General features: G+C 42.7%; 1 protein-coding gene across 1 annotated transcript in view; it reads right to left on the reverse strand.

Annotated features, from left to right (window-relative positions):
- The window catches only part of LOC311271150 (zinc finger protein GLIS2-like), a 30,783-nt gene extending 12,438 nt beyond the window's left edge, over positions 1-18,345 (reverse strand). The window contains exons 1-2 of the mRNA XM_084376673.1: positions 17,870-18,345; positions 19-207 (exon numbers count right to left, since the gene is read on the reverse strand). Of these exons, the coding sequence (XP_084232799.1) occupies positions 19-184 (166 nt within the window). The 5' untranslated portion in view covers positions 185-207; positions 17,870-18,345. The remainder of the gene's footprint in view (positions 1-18; positions 208-17,869) is intronic.
- Between the last annotated feature and the right edge of the window lie 5,605 nt (positions 18,346-23,950).

Here is a 23,950-nt window from a genome sequence, read left to right on the forward strand (position 1 = left end):
TGCGGCGCTCCTGGTTACCTGGGGAGGAGGGTGGCGAGGGAAAGGTCGTGCATAGCAGGCGTGGTCGCGTGGCGCCGAGAGGGGCGCAGATGGACGAAGGACAAGCCCTCTTTCCTAATCTCATGGGACCGTCCGTCCGTCCTGAGGGAAGCTTCAAGTCCAGCGGCTCGTCCACTGACAGCATGGCTGCTGGTTGTTTCTGCCCACCTGAGGAGAGAGAGAGACGCATCATTCAGTCAAGTGGTCACAAATAACTGTCAATATTCATTTTTGTGTTTTTGGATTCGGGCTTAAACCAGCTTGAATGATCTTTTTCGATGATTTTTGGCCACTTGGCAGCAGTCGACAGGCTGTAAACACACCACTTGCATGTTGTCGCCTCATAAAGTTGATATGATAAATTTGTGTGCAAACCCACTGACACAAGCAATTCATTGAAGGTTTCTTGCGAGTCTTCACCAGCTCACGAGGGAAATATCCGGTCCTATAGCTGCTAAATGCTCCTGTATGTTAACAGTGACTGTGTCTGTCTGACATTCAGTGCTGGTGGCGCATTCGGCTTTATCAGAAAACACCTGCTGCAGCTCTAAATGACCCTAACAAGAGCCGTAAGAGTGAATCACAACAGTAAAGTTGTGCACCATCAAGCCACAATGAGTTTTGAGTTAACCTCATGTTGAGAACTGCAGTGTCAAGCGATAAATATCACCACAAATGGACATTTCCTTTATTGTTATATGGAAAAATATTGATTACAGCAGCTTTAAAATGAGATGTGTGTTAAAAAATATTCGTTCACAAGATTTGTCTCAGTCTAAACAAATGGTTTGACTTCTTCTTGAAGCATAGATGTACCTGATATGTGTAAAAAGCTGATGCTAAACGGATGATAAGCCTAAAAAAACTAACCTGGTAGCTTTGCTTCAACCTCAACACCCCTCGGTAGGAACTAATTTTTACTGAGGAAAGGGAGGAAAAAACAAAGCTCACCCGGTTATCAAACTTAGCCGAGGTGCTGGAGCTGTCAGACTTTAAAGTAGGACAGAAAAAAAGGATCTGCACACTCGATTTTTTCAGTTTTTCCAGTTTTCAGTCTGAGGCTTAACACATATCCTGCTCATTAATGTGTAGGCCAACCGTGATGACCCAGATGATCAGATGATGAATCAATAACGATGAGGAGGGTCCAACTTTTACAATCACAACTTAAAAAGTGTGTTAAATCTATAAAGAAATCAAGCTTTCACATAAAAGGGCCTAGATTTAGCTGTTGTCCAGTTGCTCTGAAACTATCCAGTCGATCTGAGAACAGCAGAGTTCAGCTCTGTGTTGTGAGTTTTAGCTGTTGCTCCGTTCTTGAGGGAGAAAACCTCTGAGATGCATTATGTTGTGGGTTTGTTACTGCGATCCTCTACATTTCTGTGGTCGGCCTTCACTGAGGGGCTTAACCAGATTTTGCAGTAGTTTTCCACCCGTAGTGGAATGATACTCTGGATGAAGCATGAGACAAAAAGCTACCCTGGTCCATGACTCAACTCATGAGTTCTTGTTAGTGCGAATGACTCAAGACCCAGATATCTGCTTCAAAGGGAAAAAAAATCTCACAGGAGGAAACCAGTGGGGGAAAAATCTGCAGTGAAGTGGACCGAACGTGCGAACAAATGCTCGACAGCTGCTGTGAAAGTTGACACAGCCTGCGCTCGGTTTTTTAGATGGTTACACAACATTCACACCTGAGAGCTGCCTGCTCGACCCCAGCGGTTGTTTTTAGAAATACTTTAAGATCCGCTCCGTGTAAAAACACTCACCATCTTTCTACAAATGTGACATCTTACAAAGGCAAGTCGAGGCTGACACACTGGCATGACTGAGATTATCATTTATTAACCATTATGTTTTATTGTATATCATTCTTGTCACATCATAATCTTATCAGGTCACTTGACTGATGAGTCACATGACACTAAAAGTACAGTGATGTCAAGAATAAGGAGACAAACCTGATTGGTTCATATTGTGATTTTAATTATTTTACAATCAAATTAAACCTTCGTGTTTTGTTGAATTTGGCTTAAAGAATATACTTTTTAATTATTCTGACCCCATTAAATCCCAATATGTGTAAAGGTATTAACATTGCAAGCCTTTACTTTGCCACAAACTAGGCTTAAATGTGACAGAATAAAGATGTTATAAAGCATTATTATTATTATCATTATTATTATTATTACCCCATTATGGAAAATATGGGCTGTTACTTTTTGTTTGCCAAGCACTTACCTCGAGACAACAAGATTTATCCTACATAGCGATATTACTTATGTTTGTGAGCGGTTAACTCCCTGTTAGACCTGAATTATATGAAAAAGAAAAATTCATTAAGGGCGAGGATTGTGTTTAATCTCGTCGCCTCTAAACCTTTTCCAGTTATCAGGCTGATGACTCATCCAGCTGGAGTCGATGAGACCTGAAATAAAAGTGTTTTTTTGTCACAGATTTGTGAAACATTATTCATTCAAAATGATGTTTATAAGTTATTGCAAAAAGTCAGTAAGTATTGAGCTAATGAAACAATCTACTGATTTCCTTAAAGCCAGAACTGTCAAAACATTAATTTGGAGGAGAAGCAGCGAAGACTCCAGGACGTCACTGTTGTTCACCAAGAGATTGTTGTAACTCCCCATAAATCAATAATATTTTTCTAATATAATTTCTAAGCTTTAGTGGTGTTAGGTGTGTTTATTTTTTCACTTTGGACAGGGGCAGGCGAGCTATTTCCTTTCCATTTCCAGTCTTTAAGCTAAGCTAATCGCCTATTCTATTCTTTTAACTTGAGTTTGGTACTTTTCACTTTCACGTGAAACTTTACACCCACAGCTAAAGAAAATGTGTTCAGATACCTGTTTTTCCAGCCACTTGCTGTATGTTCAGCCAGTATTCACCTCCTGTGGACCTCCTAAACGGCGCCAGACGTGGGCTTGCAATGTGACACAACTGCAGGACCTCCATTGGGTCTGGCTCTGGCTGTATGGCTCTTTAATGATAGCTGGCAGTAAGAGCGTTCTTAATTTACTTTCACTGGCCGGGTTTCCAAACACAGTCTGGGGATTGAAACTGGCAACTCTCCAGCTACACGTACACCTCTTTAACTCCTAAACTTGCTGTCACCACAGATTCTTCCACAATCAACCGGCAGGATCCCCCCCCCGACATAATATGAGGCAGAGGCTAAACCACAATGAAGTCAGTGTTTAGGTCCTCCTGCCGGCCTTGCCAGCTACCTCACCACACTGGTTTCACATTCCTCAGCAACCTCGCCGACTTCTCTCACACACACACACACGCTGTTATTTGGAGGTATTGTGACGGCACGCACATACAGGACCATATGTATCCAGGCACGCATGCAGACTGAAGTCACACCAGCAGGCATGCGCAAAACTCACAACCACACGTGAGCCCCCCGTTCCCCCGTCCCGCCTCCCACCTCCAGCAGCTCCTCCTCCTCCTCCTTTCCCTCAATGACCTGCGTTTGGGCAACATGCCCGGACCCTCTTATGGATCCCCTACCGCCTCGCAAAACACATACTTTGACTAGTCACACACTTGCACACAAACATGTGTACTTGTCCACACTTGCACGCACACATACTATAATGTATATTCTAAACACATGTAAGGAGTAGCCCTTACACACACGCACATCCGTCTTTTCTGCGCTTGTGAGCACCCTCGTTGACAGAAACCATTCTCTAACCCCTAACCCTGATCTCAACCATCACACCCCAACGCTAAATCTGAACTCAGTCTTAACACTAAGTCTTAAAGGAACAGTTCACCCAACATTGATGAAACTAGTCGTTGATAGAAAGTTTTGAACTCCACGAAAAATTTCTGGAGTTTCGCAGCCCAACAACATCGCAGCATTCTCCTAAACAACTGAAGTAGATGGGGACTTGATTTTAAAATGTTAAAAGCTAAAGTTGCTAGGCTAAAAGTGTTAGCATGCACCCCGTCTGAAGTGGGTTCACGAGCCCCGATGTGCATCGAGCGTGTAAATAACATCTTTTTAAATCAATTTGGGAGCTCTGGGCTTCTGTAGACTTGACCTTCTCCGAGGAGGTTATGTTTTGGGCCCGTGTCGATTTGATGCTCAGTTGGTTGGTTGGTTGGTTTGTCGGCAGGATTACATAAAAATCGCTGAAAGGATTACCGCTAAACTTGGATGGCGGATTGTTCTCGGCCCAGAATAGACCCCATTAACTGTTGGTGTGGATCCAAATAAAGGCATGGATCCAGGAAGTTTTTTTCTCACTTTCTTTAACATTGTGAGATAGGGCTATTTTTCGACATATTAGGGCTTTTCACACACAGATTGTTAACCCAGGGCTAACCTGAGCCCAGGGCTATAAAGTGCTTTAAAGTGAAGCTGAACTTTCAAGAATGTTGTGTTACTGGTCCATTTACTTTAGCCTTTTTTTTACACTGGCAACTCTTAACCCCAGGCTTTTTTTCCTGGGATAACCCCACATATTCGGGGCTAATCCTGCTCCACAGCGGGGCCAGTAAGCTCTAGGCGAAAGTCGGGGTTTGGACCGATTAGTCTTGATTGGATTGAACGATACAGTTGGGCCTTGGCGGAGGTATGCACTCTCTCTAGTTCTCGTTTCTTTTCTTTTTTTTTTTGCATTTTAAATCAAGTCCCCATCTGCTTCAGTTGTTTAGGAGACTGCTGCAACACTGTTTGGCTGGAAATCTCCAGAAATCTCCACGAAACTTCACCCTACTTTCCATCGGCATGAGGGTGAGTAGATGATGACTGAACTTGAATTTTGGGATGAACTGTTCCTTTAACCTTCACACAGTCCTGTGAAGTACTGAGGAACGACCAACATGTCGCCATCCATACAAACATTCATTCATACTTACAGGGATAGTTCGGGTCAGCTCTCCTGTGTGGAGAAGCAGCGAGCAGCACCGACAGGTAAGAAGAGCATTGGACTGCTGTCGACCGAACCAGCAGTGAGACGTATTTTAGCCACCGAAAACATATATATTCATTTAAGTGTTCACTAACAGCCTTTTTCTTTGGCAGTACATTCCCACAACCGTACAACATCCGTACCCTTAAACGGATATATATATATTTTTAGGTGGGACTTATTTTAAGTGGTTAAAATCCATCTTGCTGCTGGTTCGGTCTACAGCAGCACAATGCTCTGCTTCCTGTCGGTGCTACGTGCTGCTTCGCCACACAGCCGGAGAGCTGACGGTCGTCTACTGCAGGTAACACGCTGACGGGGGGATAATTACCTCATACGACCCCACATCAAAAGACCCGAACTATCACTTTAAGCTAATGACATAAGGAGAAACGAAACACTCGCAGAGTACGGTGCAGAGCATAGGCCTACGCATACATACGCTCTTAAATGCACATACGAATACACCAAATCTCACTTATAAATGATGAACTCTTATAGAAACATACTAAAAACTAAATTCACACAATCATATGTTAAACTGTACAGACACACAAACGCAGTGGATGCCCCCCTCGGGTGTAACACACACTAACACACACTAACACACACACGAGAGTCTCTCCCCCTCTCACAGGAAACCTTTGCTTCCACGGCGCCCTGATCTGGCCTCTCCCTCCCCATTTTTCTACTCCTCTCACTCTCCCTCTCCGCTTCCCTCCCTCTCGCGGTCCTTCCTGTGGTTTTCCTCTCCCAGTCCTCCAGCAGAGCATACCTCTCCTGTTCTCCTCCCCTCTCCTCTGCCCTCTGCACCTCCCACTCCTTTTTTTCTTCTCTCCCATTTTTTGAACTCCCTTTTTTTTTTTTTTTTTTTCATTTTTCTCCATTTTTCTCGTCGTAGCAGAAACGCATCGCATCACTCTTTATGAGAAAAGTCATTCTCACTTCAGGGTATTTTGCCTCCTCGTGTATATGTTAAGACATAAGATATTACCTCTGGGGGGTAAAAACTGAGAAGACTGAATCTGAATCTCTCTAATCTTCATAAAATGCCTTTTTAAAGCTGAGTATTTGAAGTTTTCTGGTGAAGATTGATGGATTTCAGTGGGAGGTAGAGGCCGAAGACGGCCCTGTCACGACGGAGCGATGTCAGCGCTTGTTTTTTTAGGGGTTACATCCTTTGATCCCTTCATCCCACGTCCATATAAGGTATTACGCAATGCCCCTGCAACAGCGAGGATGACAGGAGGCTTTGTTTTCCTGACCCGGAGGCATACAGAGACAGGAGGAGAGAGACCGACGCTAAAGGGCTGAGGTGCATTCATGTGAAGTGGCTGAAACTGGACACCTGTTTGAACAGCAAGAACGTTTAAATGGGCAAAAACAAAAAAGGACAGAGTGGTTTTGCGTCGGGGAGAAAAAAGGGAATCTGAGGACATAGAGAGGGCTGAGAAGCATGTAGAAAGCATCAGGGGGTTTCTCTTATAACACAAGCTGTGGTGAGATGGAGACGACAAGCAAAACACACTGAAGTTTCTTGGAGGCGAAAGCTTTTTTCCGAAGGAGGCAGACAAACAAGAGCTCTTCTTTTTCTCACTGACATCTAAGTTTTACAATATGTTTTCTGACTGTTTACAAGAGCCCGGGCCTACACAAGAGCATCCAAGACAGTAATGACCATATCACGTTTCAAAACTGAAGACACAAAAAACAAAACCACCACCGCTGCAGTTAGGCGGTTTCTGACGCCACAGGAGCGAAAGGAAATTTACTGTCACTGTTCACAGCTTGTGAATGTGTTGAACCACTGTTGTATATTATGTCAGCTCTGATTCACGGCCCGCTCTCGGTGCCAGCGCTCAGGAGAGCGGATTTTCTCCGTGGACGAGGAAAAGAGATGGAAAACGCGCGGGGGTGACGGGAGAGTGAGCAGGCGGTGACACAGACAAATATGAAAACTGAGAGAGAAAGACAGAAAGGAGGGAGGAGAGGGACATGAAACTGTGGGAGTCAGACGTGGGCTCCCACCCTTTTCTTCTCCTCCTCACACTTTTCCCATTATTCCTCTCGGTATTACCCTCCCCTCCCTCTCTTGTGTCTCGGCAGCGCTAAGTGATGCAACTCTGCAGAGCGAGGCTGCAATAGCCACCAGTAGAGCCTGCAGTGTCTCTCTCGCACTGACACTGGCGTCTTTACCATTTAGGAGGGGAGTGGTGGCGGCTGTCAGGGGAGGAGGAGCGGGGGAGTCATTTCTCAAGGCAGGGATTATTAGTCCCCTCACTTTAAAAAATGTTCTTTCCAGACAGTCTGTACATCTCTAAACTTGTCTTTGAATCACTTTTAAAAGTTCTTGCAGCAGAGAGATTTGACAACTGGCTGCTCGTTACAGGCGAGGGTTTCATCAAAACTGCAGAGCTTTTGTTTGTAGCAGCCACTTTAGGGACTGAATATTCCCCAAAACGGCAGAAGAGGGGACCAGAATTATCTTTCTCTACTTATACCAAAGAATTAATGACAATAAGGCAGTGGGAAGTGTGGTTGCACACATGACACTGTTTGAAATGTCTTCTGCTTGTAGTCCTTTAAAGTGTCAAGCAGACTAAAACAACTTCTGCAGCAGTTATTTGATGATTTATTCTGTTTTCTATTCTTTCTGTCTTTGATGAGTTCAAAAGCATCATGGCTTGACTCCACTGGACACCTTCCAGCTGCAACATGCTTTTGTTCAGCGCGTCTTCGTACCCTTGCTCAGATTTTAACCATGTGGGTCTGTAATTAAATGGTTTCTGCGCAGGTTGTTTTATTTTGAAAGTGATCCAGACGGAGGCACGGCTTCCTCGAGGCACGACTTCCTTCCTCCCTTCAGATTTTTGATAGAGCTGCTGAACAATAATGGACGACCCCTCCCCTCATTTGTCTCTCTTGCCACCAGTGTTGCCACCATACTGGAATTTCTAATTTCGACACCGTGCCTTGAAAAATATGGGTATTTGTCACCATGTCGGATACCACAGGGGAAAACTGAGACAATATTGAGGGCATAAAACTTCAGATTTATATGAGAAGATAAATATAACAAGGTTTGTGTACTGCGTGTTGAGCACAACTGCAGGTTAAATTACTTCTGACCCGAAGTGTGTGTGTGTCAACTCGCTGTTGGAAACGAGATAGAGCAAGAAAGCACAGCTGGTATCAGAATCCATACTGTGGAAAATGAGTATGAAAACAGATATTTAACAATATTTCAATATGACAACTCTAGTTGCCACCAATTCAAAAAGACTTTATGAATTATTCCGTCCTCTGTTACAGTGAGAGATTTAAGTTAATCTAATATATCCTAAGAGGGGAGTTGAATTTTGTGTTGTGAAACTACCATCTCCTGTTTAACTCTCATTGCATAATTCATTTATCCTGCAGGAAGCAGAAGATAATAAGGCTGTTAAACTAAACATATTCAAACTGACCGTGAAGGGGAGTCAGATCATTTTATAAGACCGGAGCCGAACGCAGCCGTGCGGTGGATTCAAGCTGTAACATGCTAAAACTAAACAGATGATTTTACTGTCAGTGAATCAGAATCTAATTTTTTCATGTCACCTGTAATTAACAAATATATACCTGAAAAACACCAGTAAGATCATTCTGGGACAATACGGAGACAGGAGAGAAATATTTGGAGTCACATGATAAGGGGATCAGCTGGGGGGGCGGTGGTGGAGAGACGCAGCAGGGCTGTAATAAAGGATAAATCCACATCATCCCGTTTTATCCCCCCGGTAGCTCAAAGATGAACTTATCCATGTATAGTCATGATATATAAACTCCAAGCTGATACCATTTTGGAGGAAGTTCATGTGAACTGTCAGGGAGTAACCCTGCTGAAGTGGTCGCTGCTCCCTTCCTGGATCGAGGACACTGATTTTGACTAATTGAAATTGTTTTATTAATGAGAGTACATAATCCTTATTAACGTATTTAGAAGCTGCACTAAACAATATGTTTATATCAACAATGGATCGAATTAATCATGTGTGGGAAAAGCATGTGTCTCTTGGAAGTCTCAGTTTCTGTGTCTCAGTTTGTTATAAAACTAAAGAAACTATAGACGTATAAGAACCCAGAAGTACGTATTTAGAAAGACTACACAACCAACAGTTGTGTATATTAGCTAGCTTGCAAAACTGACTTGCTCTCCTTCCGCTTAACTGCAGCTGTCAATATGTTAATATTGAGTTTGTGTGTGCCGAGGTCAGTGTTGGTGACCTATACTGAGTGAGACGACATAGTTCACTAAGTGGTTTTACTCAAAACTAAACGGCATTTTAATATCGTCACGACAAACTGCCCAAAAAAAAGAGGGGTGGGACTTCGCCTCTCTATATTCTCAATTGAAAAGAGTTGAAATACACTATATTTAATGTTTTACCTCCTGAACTTCATCGTTTTTTGTAAATACATCTGCTTATTCTGAATTTTATGCCAGCAATACTTTTCAAACAAGTTGGGGAAGAGGGCGACAAAAGACTGGGGAAGTTGTGAAAAGCTCCAAAAACACCTGTTTGGATCATCCCACAGGTAAACAACATGATTGGGTATGAAAGGGACGTCTTTGAAAGGCTCAGTCGGTCCCAAGCAAGCATGAGGCGAGGTTCACCACTTTGTGAAACACACGACTGTACAAAGAACATTTCTACATGTGCTCGGGAACATTTCGACAAACCGTTGTCGGTAAACACAGTTCAAATAATCTGCATTCTGTTTTTGTTTCACACAGCGTCCCAACTTTTTTTTTTTTGGGAGAATCAGGGTTGCGGTATTTTCTTCCAGCCTTCCTCATTTATTTCTCACTCTATCCCTTCTCCTCACTCATAACCCCTACCCATAATCCCTTGCACCACCACCAATACCAGCATCCGACCGTTTTGGCAGTGCGACAAGGTCAACACAGAACTCTCTCCACTTCTCCTCTCTGCTTTCCCTCCCTGTAATTCTTCGCATCGGCGGACCGGCAGATCCCTCCCTCCCCCCTCCTCCCCCGATCCTATCATCCGCCGCCCGCCGCCCTCTGAGGAGCGAGGGGAAGGGGAAAGACTAAAGATGGAGAGAAGGGGACGAGAGGGATCCTGGGTCGTGTTGAAAGTATGAAGACACGGGAGGACGAAAGGAAAGAGGGACATTAGGAAATGAAAGACGGAGAAAGACTGAGAGTGTTTTTAACCTTTGTTGAGAGCAGTCTGCATCCCACAAATCAATCTCCGTTTCTCTCCCTCTCACTCATTTTCCTGCTCTCTTTCTCTCTTGTCGTTTCTTTCTCTTTAAATTCTTTCTTCTTCGCCATCCCTCTTTCATTCCCTCAGCTCTGTCATCCAGACCTAAAACACACAAACACATGCGCCTCACATTCCTACGTGCAGAGCAGATTCACCCAATTTGTTTCCACTGCGTGTGTGTGTGTGTGTGTGTGTGTGTGTGTGCCAAGCCAGTAAATAATAACCAATCCCAGCTGTACTGTAGGCCTTTCCTCTCGTTCTCGGTGGAGAAACAAAGAGGGGCAGAGAGGAAAAAGGCTCCATCAAATAAGAGAGTAATGAGCTGGAAAAAAGTCAGCAGAGAGTTAAGCAGGAAGAATTAATAAAGTTTTAATGCTAACAGACATTACGAGTCCTGTAGAGTTGGTAGTCAGTGCTCTCCACGTACAACAGTTACATGCCAATTGAACGAAATCCAGTTGGACTCGTGTCAATGGGGAGCTTCAGCGTGAAAAAAAAACCTTAATACTTTTCCATCCCGCCAGAAAGTTTTTTTTTTTTTGTAGGGGGCTGTGCTGCTACGCAGGTAAGTGAACGCCACAGTTTCCTTTATAATTCCTTAAAAACAATCGCTCGTTAAGTTGGCTTCCTGACGTTGGAGAACATAACCTAGAAATTTCATCCTGAGCTAACAGAGGAGGGGACGAGGGGAGAACAACAGAGGTGAGGAGCAGTGAACAATATAGATCGACGAAGAAAGAGTCACGGATGGATATGAACAGGGTCAGCAGAGAAAAAAGTAAACTGTTGCAGGTTTAAAGTTGACTTGAATGCAGCATTTAATACATGAATCCTTGTGTTCAAAATGCAGATGTTTTCCCCGTGTACCCGAGGCCAGTCCTGTATTAAATACAGAAAACTTTTAACTGGCACGCTTAAATGAAACTACCAGGTCAAGTTCAACTTTGGTATGTTACATATTTATGCAACAAAAGTGCAAATTATGCCATTAAATTACTTATTTTCTGTTAGCAGCCAAGTTAGCTAACTGGCTAACTTCCTCACTGCTGGTTAGAAAGTAGAAAACCATTAATATTTGTGACTAGCATGTTCCAGGTTAGCTCGGCAGCCAAGGTAGCTCAAAGACTAGCACTGTCTGTACCAATAGAAAGTATATGTACTTTGTGTAGCAAGTATATAGTTGGTATCTTCTACATATCCCTGTACCATCATTGGGTAGGTTCAGTCCAGTATTCAAGTTTAAATCAGTTGGATTTTATGCAAACCAATTAAACCTCCATCTGTCAGCTGGAGGTAGAAATAGCTATTAGCATGCAGCTAGTTAGCAGGTGCCTCAGGATGGCTATTACATGGCTGTTACACGATACAATACTTTAGTAGGAAGCCTAGATTTGATCCACTTCCTGTGTCCACTTCAAATTAAAAGCTCTGGAAAACATTAGCAGGAACATGTTGTCGAAAACTCACAGACTTGCATGTAGCTACTGCCATCATTTCTCAAGTTGCACTCGGTCGATGTCTTTATTATTTTGATGTGAAAGTTCAAGAAAAAAGTTGACACAGTTGTCCTGATGGACTGCGGTGAGTCACATGTGAGACCTAGTGGTAAAATTCAGTATGACCGGTCCGGTCCAGTGTTTGAAGATGTTTGCATTGGACCAACCCTACATCACTGACCTGGAATTGTTGTTCGTCTTTTTACTGTTGTTGCCTCAACTATAGTTTATTTCCAATAAAAACTATCTTTCCAGAACAAATCAGTTATTGTGAGAATAATCCAATAACAACCTTCTTGTCTGCCGGTATGGTTGCAACTAACTGATGAAGTGGTAAAGCCAGTTTTTCCAGTATTTTGTGAGGAGATTATGAATGTTGCAAAAAATTTCACTTGATTTAATCCAATCGTTAATGGCAAATATGGTGACTCTAATCCATTAAATCACAGAGTGGAGGGCTGAAACAATAAAAGGTTTAAATGACTGACGATTGCTCCTTTATTCTGTTTTAGTTTATGGTCCAGACACTTAGACAATTCATATCACATATTAAAAAAATATCACATTTGGACCCGGTAAATTGTGCATTAACAGTATTTTCATACATTTTAGACAGCTGATTATTTGAAGATATAATCATAACCCAGATTACAAACGACCAAAGTATTCGGTGTTGCAGCGCTGATGGAACTAAAGACCTATGGAGGCTGACACCAAAGCAACGGGTCTACATCATCAAAGAAGCCGTAAGAAAAGGGCGTTATGAAAGAAGAAGAAGGAGCTAACAGTCCGTCCATTGTAGTCCCCATCTTTGAGCCGCTGGGACGCAGAAAAAGTCGACTTCTGACTCGACGCCCATCTGCCATGGCACTTGATCCCTCTTTACAATCATAACTCCCTCGGCTGCCAAGACATCTTTTTTTCTTTATCCATTTTTTCCTCTCCTTCTCGGCTCACGGCTCACTCTCTCTCTTTGTCAGGCCTTTTTTTTTTTTTTTTTTCGCGTGGAGGCCAGAATTTCGTCCTCAAACACAAGACCAAAAAGAAAGAGAAGTGAGAGGCAGCGAGTGGGAGGGAGGGAGGGAGGGGAGAGGAGAATAAGAAGGGGGGAGAGAGTGATGGAGGGAGAGGGGGAGTGGTGTCGGGGTGGGGTTTGCGGAATTTGGTCTATGTTTGGTTTGGAAGTAAAGGCCCCGGCGCTGGGCTCTCAGGAGGATAATGGAAAAGAGAGGGAGAAGAAAGGGAGGTTTATGGATGTGTGTGTACCCTCACAGGTGGTCGCCACATACTGATGGGGGGCCTTTTGTGAGTCAGAATGTGTGTGTGTCCGTGTGTGTGTGTTTACTGAATTGTGTCTGCACGTTTGGCGAAGCTACGAGCATGCGTGTGCGTTCGTCTGTTTATTTGCAGATGTTGGCACAGATGCACGTAAGCTTTTAGCATGTAGGAATCGGAGGAGGAAGACAGAGAAAGAGAGAGAGAGAGAGAGAGAGAGGAGGTGAATAAGACATTCCTACGCTGGAGGAGGAGGAGGAGGAGGAAGAGGAAGAGGAGGAGGAGGAGGAGGGGGAGACGCAGGGAGCCAGTGGTTAGTTAGCGGTTAGAAACTAAGAGGAGAAAAATGAATGTCTGGTCCAGGGCCGGGCCCGAAAACGATACCGCAACCAGCCAGCGAGCCAGCGAGCCAAAGGGAGAGGAGGAGGAGAGGAAGAGGAGAGGAGAGGAGAGGAGAGGAATAAATATGAAAAGAGTAAAAGAGGAGAACTGGGTGGGGGGGGGGGGGGGGGGGGGGCCTCCTCCTCTCACCCTCCTCCCATATGAGGCCTGCTAACTCCTGCCTCTGCCGCAGGGGAGAAAAGTGCTTTTATAGCTGAGCTGAACCCGATGAACCCATCATGTGCAAACAGCAGGCAAAGTATGGAGACAAGAGAGGGCCAGCAGCCACACTGAGGGGGAGCCTTCAGTATGGGGGAGTCTCAGGTCTGGGGAGTACAGGGGGTCTGGAGGAGTGGAGTGATGGAGGAGGAGGAGGAGGAGGAGGAGGAGGCTGCAGGTAGCCTCATATGTTCAGCTGCACACCATCAGTTTGGGTTCTGGTCTTTCTTTCCTTCACTTGTTACTTATTTTGTTTGCCGTTCTTTACTCGCTCCACCTTCTTTCTCCCCTCCCTCCTTTCTTCAATTTCTTTCTCTGGCGACCTCGCTTCGTTTCTTTCCTTCCTTTTTTTTCATTCCTTCTCTTCCTCCTTTTTTCTTTTCTTCCCGCCTGCTGTTATTCCGACTGTACCCTCTTTTCTCCCTTCCTATCCATTCATTTCTGCTGTTGTTCGTTCTTTCTTTCTTTCTTTCTTTCTTTCTTTCTGTCTGTCTGTCTGTCTGTCTGTCACCCCTTGTGTTATTCCTTCTCTCTGGCATTGTTTGCCTCGAATTTCCTTTCACTTTTTCGTTGCTTACTCACTTCTTTTTCCCTTTTCTTCATAACTTTTTTCCTCCTCGATTTCTTTCTTCCTTCACTTTTATTTTTCACTTTTGTCCTGCCATAGTCACTGTTTTCCTTTTCTTGGCTCCATCCCCTTGCTTCCCTCTCCTATTTCTTTCTTTCCTTTAAAATTTTCTTTCCTTCTTACATTCTTTCTTTCCTCACTTTCCATCTTCTTTCCATCATCCCTTCGTTCTTCTATTGTTTGCTTCCTTTGCTTTCTACTTCACAGACTCTTTCTCAACTTTTTTTCTAGATAACTTCTCGTGCCATATTTTCCTTCATGCCTCCATTCCTCCAGCCATTCCTTGCATCCTTTCGTCTTCTTAAAGTACTTTTTCGGGCATTTTATGCCTTTACTAGAGAGTCGGCAATAGAGATGACAAAAAAACACTCTGGCCAGACTCAGCCCGGGGATATTACATTTGGTTGGTGTTATGAACCCATGTGGCCCCTGTTCTTTTCTGTTTACTTCACTTGTTGCCTTCGTCACTTTCTTCCTCTCCCAACTTTATTTTTATCCTTTTTTGCTTTCTTTGTTTCTCTCTTTCAGCATTTTTCTTCCTTTCTTCTTTTTTTGGTCCCTTTCTTCTTATTCCTTTTAATAAACTCTTATTTCCCTCCCCTCACTATCATTATTCACTAGCTTCCTTCCTTCGTTTGTAAATACACCTATTTTAAAACTCATACATGCACAAGCACACGCACGCACACACACACACACACACACAAACACACTCACATATGCCATATGTTTGAGCGACACTCCCACCCTGCAGCAGACAGTGTGGGTGGAAGTGGGCTGTAAGGCAGACGCACCCAACAACAACAGGAAAAGAGTTTGCTTGGCTCCGGGCCTTTTTTTAAAAAATCCATCCATGAGCGTCCGTCCAACCTTTGGAGAACAGCATGATGCAACGGGCCTGCAACCTGCAGAGTGCTGCCGTCACACAAAAAACCCCCACAGAAACGTTTCGCCCTGACCACCGTGATGCATCTCAGAAAACTCAAGAAAAGGGGCTCAAGTGGGTCACTCCCTAAACCTGCCCTGCCTCTGGGGACCCTGCAGAGCTTTGGGTTTAAAGTAGAGGCTTAAAATCAGCTCAGCTGGAGTTAGGATGTTTTTCCAGCGGGGAGGTGGACTCATCCTTAAAGGGAGGATGGGGAGTCGTGATCGCCGATGTGCAGTGGTGTCATGGGGGTGGAGGACTTGTGGGATTTGATGAACCAAACTGCTGCTAGGAAAAAAAAAAGGGAAGTGAAGGTCTTGTCTCCACCCTGTTTCACTTGGGAGTTGGTACAGTGTATGTGGGAGTATAAACTGTGTTTACCCTTCTTTAATAGGTACACCAGGTGGTAGCTGTTAAAGGTCCAGTCTGTTGGATTTAGGGGGACTTTTGAACCCTCTATATCTACAGAAGGAACTGTCATCTTCAACAGTGACTGTCTCGCTACGCCGCCACCTGTCTACAGGAGCCTGGAATGGACAAACTACACCATGACTCTACAGAGGGCCCTGGGGAGGGTGAAACGAAAGATGTTCAGTTGGTCGCAATCTGCAACCTCTCCACTAGATGCCACTAAATCCTACGCAATGGACCTTTAATTGCCTTGTGGTGAGAATATGGTCCCGCTGTGGATCACCACAGGATCGCATATAAATTGACATGATGTCCGTTGAAAGTTCAGGCGAGAAAATGTGTCAAAATTTGTCACGCTTTCTGCTTTGTGATTGAACGTATAGGTTGTTTCAGACATAATGCAGTTGTTTTCCTGATGAGGAGACCTGACATGTAGAAATAGATGAGTTTATGTGTTCAAAGTTAATGCTAAAGATAAACAGTTTATCATCTAAACATAACATATATAATAAATAAAAGCAGAAAATCTTCACGTTTAAAAGCTGGAACAACCAATTATCTTGTATTATGTATAAAAAAAAATTCCTGCATCACTTCACAGTTCTTGACATTATTCGACTGAAAAATCAATTAATGATTTAAATGAGATTAATGAAATTCAGCCTTCTTCTTCCAATCCAAACATACCAATCTTTTTTTAAATCAACAAGCACAATCACACACTACAATGATGACAATCCTGCCAAACCCCTGAATAAGATATGACCAGCAAAACACTCCTGATTTAAAATACATCAACATAATCAGCAAAGTGGTCCAGCGACAACAGCATAATCACAATCAGCACGACTGTGTGACCAGTATAGTAAATACAACAATGGTGATGGTAAAGCTAACCATTGGTGGTCCACTTTCTGTACTTTTACCAGGTTTATAAGAATGACTGTGGGCCCAGGATAGATCCCTGAGGAGCTCCGGTCAGTACGGAGCTGTGGCTGAGGAGAATGTCACTGGAGGCCAATCAAAACACTGAGAGTGGGAAATAAAACTCTCCAGCTGACTTGTGCCAAGCTCACATAACAGTCATTGGCACGAACAGATGTTCAGAACTACAGATGTTCATGTTCATTAACTCTTAGTGGATGTGGACCTCAGCACTTGCGCAATGTTGATTTTCAAACTAAATGCACACACGGCCTTAAAATAATACTGCAGTATGTTCAGACTATATCACGATATGCAATATATATCTAACTTTAACTTTGTTTGAATAAAAATGAGTGTGCTACGCAAAGAACAATTACTATCAACTACTCAGTTAAGAGTGAAAAGGCAACCAGATCATAAACAAAAGATGCCGAACATGTTTTGGATTATTCAGATGATATTATTATGTCTGTATTATTAAGAAAGATGTTAATATTTAATTTGTTAGTACCACGGTTATTGTTAATATTACAATATATTATGAAATGCCCCCAAAATGTGAGGACTGGGTGGTAAAATCAAATATATTTTTTATTGACACTGATTTTCTGATAAATAGTCAACAGTAATGAGAATATAATTACTAACTGGAGGAAGATAAAGTCGCACTACGCAGTTTTAATTAATTTTAAAGTCAAAGATCTTCACTGACTTTATAATTAAATAAACAAACTCTCTTTGTTTTTATGACTGAATAAACAAACTGACAACACAATTTCATACTGTTTTACTTTGTTTATATGTGGCGGACCCTGCCACCTCTCTAGCTTCAAACAGCTTGTTTATTCAGTTATGGAAAAAATAAATATTTTTTGAATTTGTATTATTACCTCAGTAATAAAATACATTTTTAAAGTCTGAGTTTAAAGGACCCATTCATGAGAAGAGTAGATTTTTGAGCCTCATCAAATAAAGACGCTCTGGGCTGGCAGCCGACCCGTCCTACTAATCCCAAAGCCTCAGTTTTTGGCGAGGCAAATCGTTGGGAACGAGACTCAAAAATCAACTTTTTCTTACAGATAGCTCCTTTTAAATTTCTTCTCCAACACCACAATGTGCCCCTTTAATATTCAGAAGCCGGGTTAGTTCAGAAAATGAGCCTGTAAGATTTCTGATGTGCTTTAAAGACATTGAAATTCAAAGACAACACATCACGATAATGATATAAATATCGATGTTTCGCCCAGGTATCACAAATACTTGTAAGTGAGCAGCACAGGAGCATGCAGAGAGGATCATGAAGGTTTTATTAGATTACTGTTAGAATAAAGAGGACCAGTGTGAGGATTTACCTTTCAAACAGCCTGTAGACAGTCACACAGCCTCCTAGTCTGCCTCAAGATGCTTCCAACACGCACGAACCGAGGACACCAAGTGACTGAAAATCAAGCGAGTCTGCCCGTCGTTTCCCGAAACATCTTCGATTAAGTTATCAGTTGTCTCTCTGCGGCTGTGATATTTTTAAGGAAAAGCAAAATCCTCCCACAGGGGATCGTTCAGGAGGGGGAGAGAGCGCGCGCCTGCTGCGAGTGGTCAGTTCTCAGATACGCAACAAAAAACACAACAAACAGCCGAAAACCTTGTCTTGTGAGTAGTTTTTCTCTCCGAGTTAGAAAGACGTGAGCTAAAGGAAATCGCTAAAATACAAAACAAAAAAAATAATAATAATGCGCTCGTGCGGTGTGAACGTCAAATCCGCCGCTGGAAGGTAGAGAGGCTCTCCTGGAGGCGCATCGCTCAGTTGCGACGCTGGTCAACTGAAGCTTCCAGCGGCGGAGAGGAGAGGAAGAGGCTGGGAGGGAGGGAGGGGAGAGAGAGGGGAGAGAGGGGTGGAGAGACACTGAGAGCGACTGGGCGAGAGAGAGAGAGAGAGAGAGGTGGAGAGGAGCAACAGAGAGGGAAATAAATGCCAGAGTGGAGATCCAACTTCCTCCACCAGCTGTTGACTCTCACGACAAACTGAAGTGTGTGTGTGTGTGTGTGTGTGTGTGTGTGTCTGTGTGTGTGTGTGTGTGTTATCCTGACACCTTTACTGGCTGATATTAAAGGATAAGTTCACCCAAGAATGACAATTGCAATGATAAGTCATCATCTCCTCACCCTCATGCTGATGGAAAGTCGGGTGTAGTTTTTTTTAAGAGTCCATGAAACATTTTCCTGAGCTCCTAAACAACTGAAGCAGATGGGGACTTGTTTTAAAACGTTAAAAAAACAACTGAAAAGAGAATAGAAATGGGTTCCTACAGCTTATCTGGCGTTATCCAAGTCTCTACGGAAGCCCAGAGAGCACAAACCGATTAGAAATAGACTTTATTTACATCCTTGACATGCGGTTGAGCTTCAGACGTGCTAACGCTTTAGCACAGCAGCTTCAGTGACGTTTTTTGGCTTTAAAAAGGGCGTATATAACGTTTTGTGGACTTTCGGAGATTTGGATGTTTTAAACGTGAAAAAAAAACAACACAAATGGCGTAAAGTCTCCAGATTAGCTAACCCTAACACAAACTGATTTAAAAAGATGTTGTTCACATCCAGGAGGCGCCGTCATGCACATGCCCCGAATTGGCGATAACACTTTTAGCTTCACAGTTACAGTGAAGACTTGGCTGACATAATAATAAACTTTATTTATATAGCACCTGAGTTTACAAAGTGCTTTGACACTTAGCAGTCGAGCCAAACACAAGGAAGCTTCGTCTAAAGTGAGTTAAAACAAGAAGGCAGAACAGAAAATGTAAAACAAAAACCTCTTTTCTGTTAAATTTGGGACCTTTGGGCTTCCATAGCTGTGGGTTACACCACTCCAGCCATATGGAGACATTTTAATTACTTTTTTTAACTGAATTTATTTATTTTTTTTGGTGAACTTATCACACAATGCCTCCTGTGCCAATGAAGAAAATTATCATTTTAACAAAAAAACAGGATTAGGGAGGCAGGGATGGTTTTAACACTTTTTTTGTCTCAGCACCTATTACTCTCTAATTTTGACGCGATGTAATCTTCAAACTACCCGAACCATAATCACATAATCCATTAGTTTATGTCAAATACACGGTGTTCCTTTATACCAGTGTGAGATGAAGCCTAACACAACGTGGGGTAAGTTGCAGTGGACCTAACAGTGTGAGAGAAGACTTGAAATTGAGACCACGTCACAAAAAATGCATTTGAATACGTTTATTCAACTTCACATAAAGTCTGAGGGACCATCCAGGATGTTGTCCTCATCACATGACACACTTTTTTAATGTTTGATGTCGTAAGCAAACTTCCTGATTAGCACAAAGATTAAATTATATCTTTTTAAAATCTAATAAATGTAAAAAATTGGCCGAGAATCAGTGCGTTGGCTGTAAAATCTGCTCACACAGCTACGCAATTTCACATGCACATGACTCTTGGGTCATCCCTGACAGTCGTCGCAATCAAGTAGAATACAAATAGTTACACAACTGCACAAAATGAACCACCTGCCTTTATTTAAAAATACAGGCCTATTGCATATCATCACACAAGTCAATAGTCTGAGAGTGTATAATGTCTCCCTCTAGTGATCTTACCTGGGAACTCACAGTTTTGAGTCCACTCAGTGCGATGAAGGTTTCCAGTGAGAGTTTGTAGGTCGGGTCCAGCTTCAGTCTTGCAGACCACACTTCACGTCACTTCACGATGAGTCCCTCTGAGATCTTTTCCTGGCCTGGACAGGTAGTTTGGTGTCAGGTGTGTCTTGCATCTGCTGTGAGTCTGCAGATAAGCCTACTTTGAATTTATCAGGTGGCCAGAAACACAACTTACGATTCCTACTGCTGTTCTGTGTCTGACGGGTGTGTGGCAATAGTTTGTTAATACATTAGTCATAGTGCTTCACAAGTCCAGAGCGTGTCAGGAGTAACCGGGTCTGGATTTCTGGAAAGATACTTTGTTGTTGAGTTTTTCAATGTTTTTTCTTTGGCGTTTTTAAGGACAGCAAGCTGCCATCGACTTCTATTAGACCTGAGCGAAGGCAGACGGCCTGCGGTGGCCCTGAAGGTCAAAACGCAACAATATTTCAGAAAACACAACAACAGTTCACAACGTTTAAGAAAACACAAAGACTTTATAGTAAACACAACAACATTTCACAAAACACGACTTTAAAGTTAACACAACGACTTTATAGTAAACACAACAACATTTCACAAAACACAACTTTATAGTGAACACAACAACATTTCACAAAACACAACTTTAAAGTTAACACAACGACTTTATAGTAAACACAACAACATTTCACAAAACACAACTTTATAGTGAACACAACAACGTTACAGAAAACACAACAACATTTCACAAAACACATTTCACAACATTTTACAACATTACACACATTTACATACAACACAGCACCACTTGAGAAAGCACAGCTTGTGTGTTTCTGGTCCCGTACTCTGTACATGTTTGAAATGAAAAGGCTTGTGTGTTTTGTGCTACAGTCTTTACACCGGCTCATCTTCATCTGCGAGCAGCCTCTTCATCAGTGTTGCTATGTTGCTCCAGTACCCACTCCTGAGTCCTTGCTCCGGTATTTTGACCTGTGGCCTGTTCCTGATCTGCTCCCTGTTTGTAATAATAACTTGTTTGTGTCTGGCTGTTGTCTACCTGTAAATCTGTTCCTGACCGTCACCTTGCCTGCCTCTGTCTTCTCTATTCGTCTGCATTTATTGTCCCTGAAATGTCACAATCAGATGTTGTTGTTCACACCTCTCACAGAGCTGAAGGCTAATACGTCTTGTGTAACACATGTTGTGCAATTTCAACATTAGCAGTCAACTGTTAGAGATTGATAAGGCAAACTTTATGAACCTTTTTTTTAAAATCTGCAGCAACAGTTTCCAGGAAGTTTAATAAATTAGATATTCGAGATATCTGGTTTTCTCGAGAAGACGTCACACCTTACCGATCAGTGTGCACATGACCAACAGTCCTGTCTGTTCGCTCCGGCCCTTCACATTGTAGAACCACAGCTTTGACTGGTGAGTTATATATTTTTTTTGGATTTGCATGAATGTAGTCATTGTGAAGACATGAATATCTAATATTTAAGATGAATATATTGATTATTTCTTTCTGGTTTTAAGTTTAGAGACTACAACAGCCATGTTGTGGGCAGAGTGTTTGTTTCTGGACTTCATCTTGTTCGTATCAGGTACAGATGATTGTTTATTCTTTTTTCTACGCTGATACATCGTTGACAGGATCCTCTGTGGTCTGCAGGTGTAACGTGATTGTTGAATTCAGTTCTATTGATTTCGTACGTGAAGCTCACCTCACTCATCCCGTGGTGTACGACTCAGCCATCAGTCATTGATTTAGGATTAGTTACTTCTTCTATTTTTGAGTACACTGCAGGTTTTTTTGTTTTTACCACAAAACAAAGTCAGCAGCAACTTGAGAGATTTCAGTTTTTATTAACATTTAACCAAAATGACGACCATTCTCTACAAAAGGGCCTAAACTATAGACTGTTGTGAACACACACCCGTGACTGGCAGTCCTGCACTCTCAAAGACACGTCCGTGATACATAATCCAGGAAGCCATTACACTGTTCAGCACAACATAGTCATGAAAACAATGAAGTAATATGCGCACGTCATTTCCAGGAGACAGGCCGGCCAGATGATGTCACACTAAAATCTCTGCTGAATCCATTTAACTGTAATCTGTGATGTTTTTAAAATCATGAACAATACGATCTGAAAAGTAATAAATCTGTCCAGATGTTTGCTAACGTAAGTTTCCTCTTAAAGGGGTTCAGGGCCGCGCAGACAGAATCTGTGCTTTGAAAGGTTCATCGGTGGATGTGCCCTGCTCTCCTGAACTCCCCTCTTCAAGCATTAACTGGTACACTGTACGGTGGGACGGGGGCGACTACTTACGGGATAACGTCTCTGCAGATGGATATCGTACAACGTACAATGTATTTGGGGCGAGTAACTTCACTCTAACGATAAAAGATCTACGAGAGAATGATACTAATTTTTACTGCTGTGGAAATACAGACAACCCTGTAGGACACTGCTGGATCTACAAAACTAAGCTCAAGGTTACAGGTACAGTCGTTTATTTAACGTCACTGTCATTTATTAAGAGTTTCATCTGTATTAATTCACCGTGTCCTCCCCATCATCTCAGACCTGCAGGTGAAGGTGATTCCCTCCACAGAGGGACACACAGTAACACTGATGTGTAGCACCAGCTGTCCTCTGACTGAAAACCCTGCAGCCTACATCTGGTACAAGAACAGAGAGTTTCTCTATGAGGACTGGTCTCCCTGGTACCAACAGCTGGTCAGCAGTGAGGAAGCAGTCAGATACTCCTGTGCTATCAAAGGCTACGAGGATCTCAGAGCCCCTGAAGTCTCAGTGGGTGAGTGACAGCCATTAACTCCTTATCATGATTAAAAAAAAAACTTTATTAATCATGCACTGGACTCCTGGACAGGATATTCTGGGGGCGTGTTGTTGAAAATAATGTCTCACATGTCTTTTTGTCCAGATTCTGTCACATCAGCCTGCTTCAATGTGACCTATGCTGAGGGGAGGATGTGTTCTTATGTGCACGCATCAGAGGATGAGCCCTGCTCCATCACGTATCCAACAGGTGTAGTTTTTCAACATCCTCAAACATACAAATGTGATTACGTGATTACTCTCCAATCTCTAAAATTCCTTTAACAGAACAGTTCATTCAAAAATTAAGTTCCAGTCTTTATCTACTCACGTCCACAAAACATTTCAGGAGCTTTTCGCAGCAAAACAGTTAAAAAAACAAACAAACTGAAAAAGAGAATAAAATGGCTTCATGCAGCTTATCCGGTGTTATCTATCTCTGTTGTCTACAGAAGCCCCGAGAACACAAATTGATTAGAAATAGACAATATTGTACATGCTTGGTTTTAGCATAGCATTCAGAGAAGATTTCTTTGGCTTTAAAAAGGACCTCAGGAGCGAGACGAGCTCTGTTATGTTTTTTTTACGGTTTGTTTTTTTTAACGATTTAAAACAAGTCCCCATCTACTTCAGGTGTTTAGGACAATGACACAACGCTGTTTTTCTGTGAAGCTCCAGAAATGTTTTTGTTCACCTGAATTTCTATCAGCCCGGGGGTGAGTAGATAACAACTGACTTTCTTTTTTTTTGGTTGAACTGCTCCTTTAAAGTCATATTTTTACATTACGAGATAGGAAGCTATATTACTATCTATGATCATGTTGTACTGAATTGTATTTATCATCTCCGAACAGAAGTAAGCATTCAGAGTGTTCCTTTGGAGAACAACATGAGCTACAGACTGACCTGTAGCCACAACTGTCCTCTGACCGACAATCGA

Source organism: Pagrus pagrus (genome assembly GCF_965226575.1).
Source record: "Pagrus pagrus genome assembly, chromosome: 2".
In the NCBI taxonomy this organism is placed as follows: Eukaryota; Metazoa; Chordata; class Actinopteri; order Spariformes; family Sparidae; genus Pagrus; species Pagrus pagrus.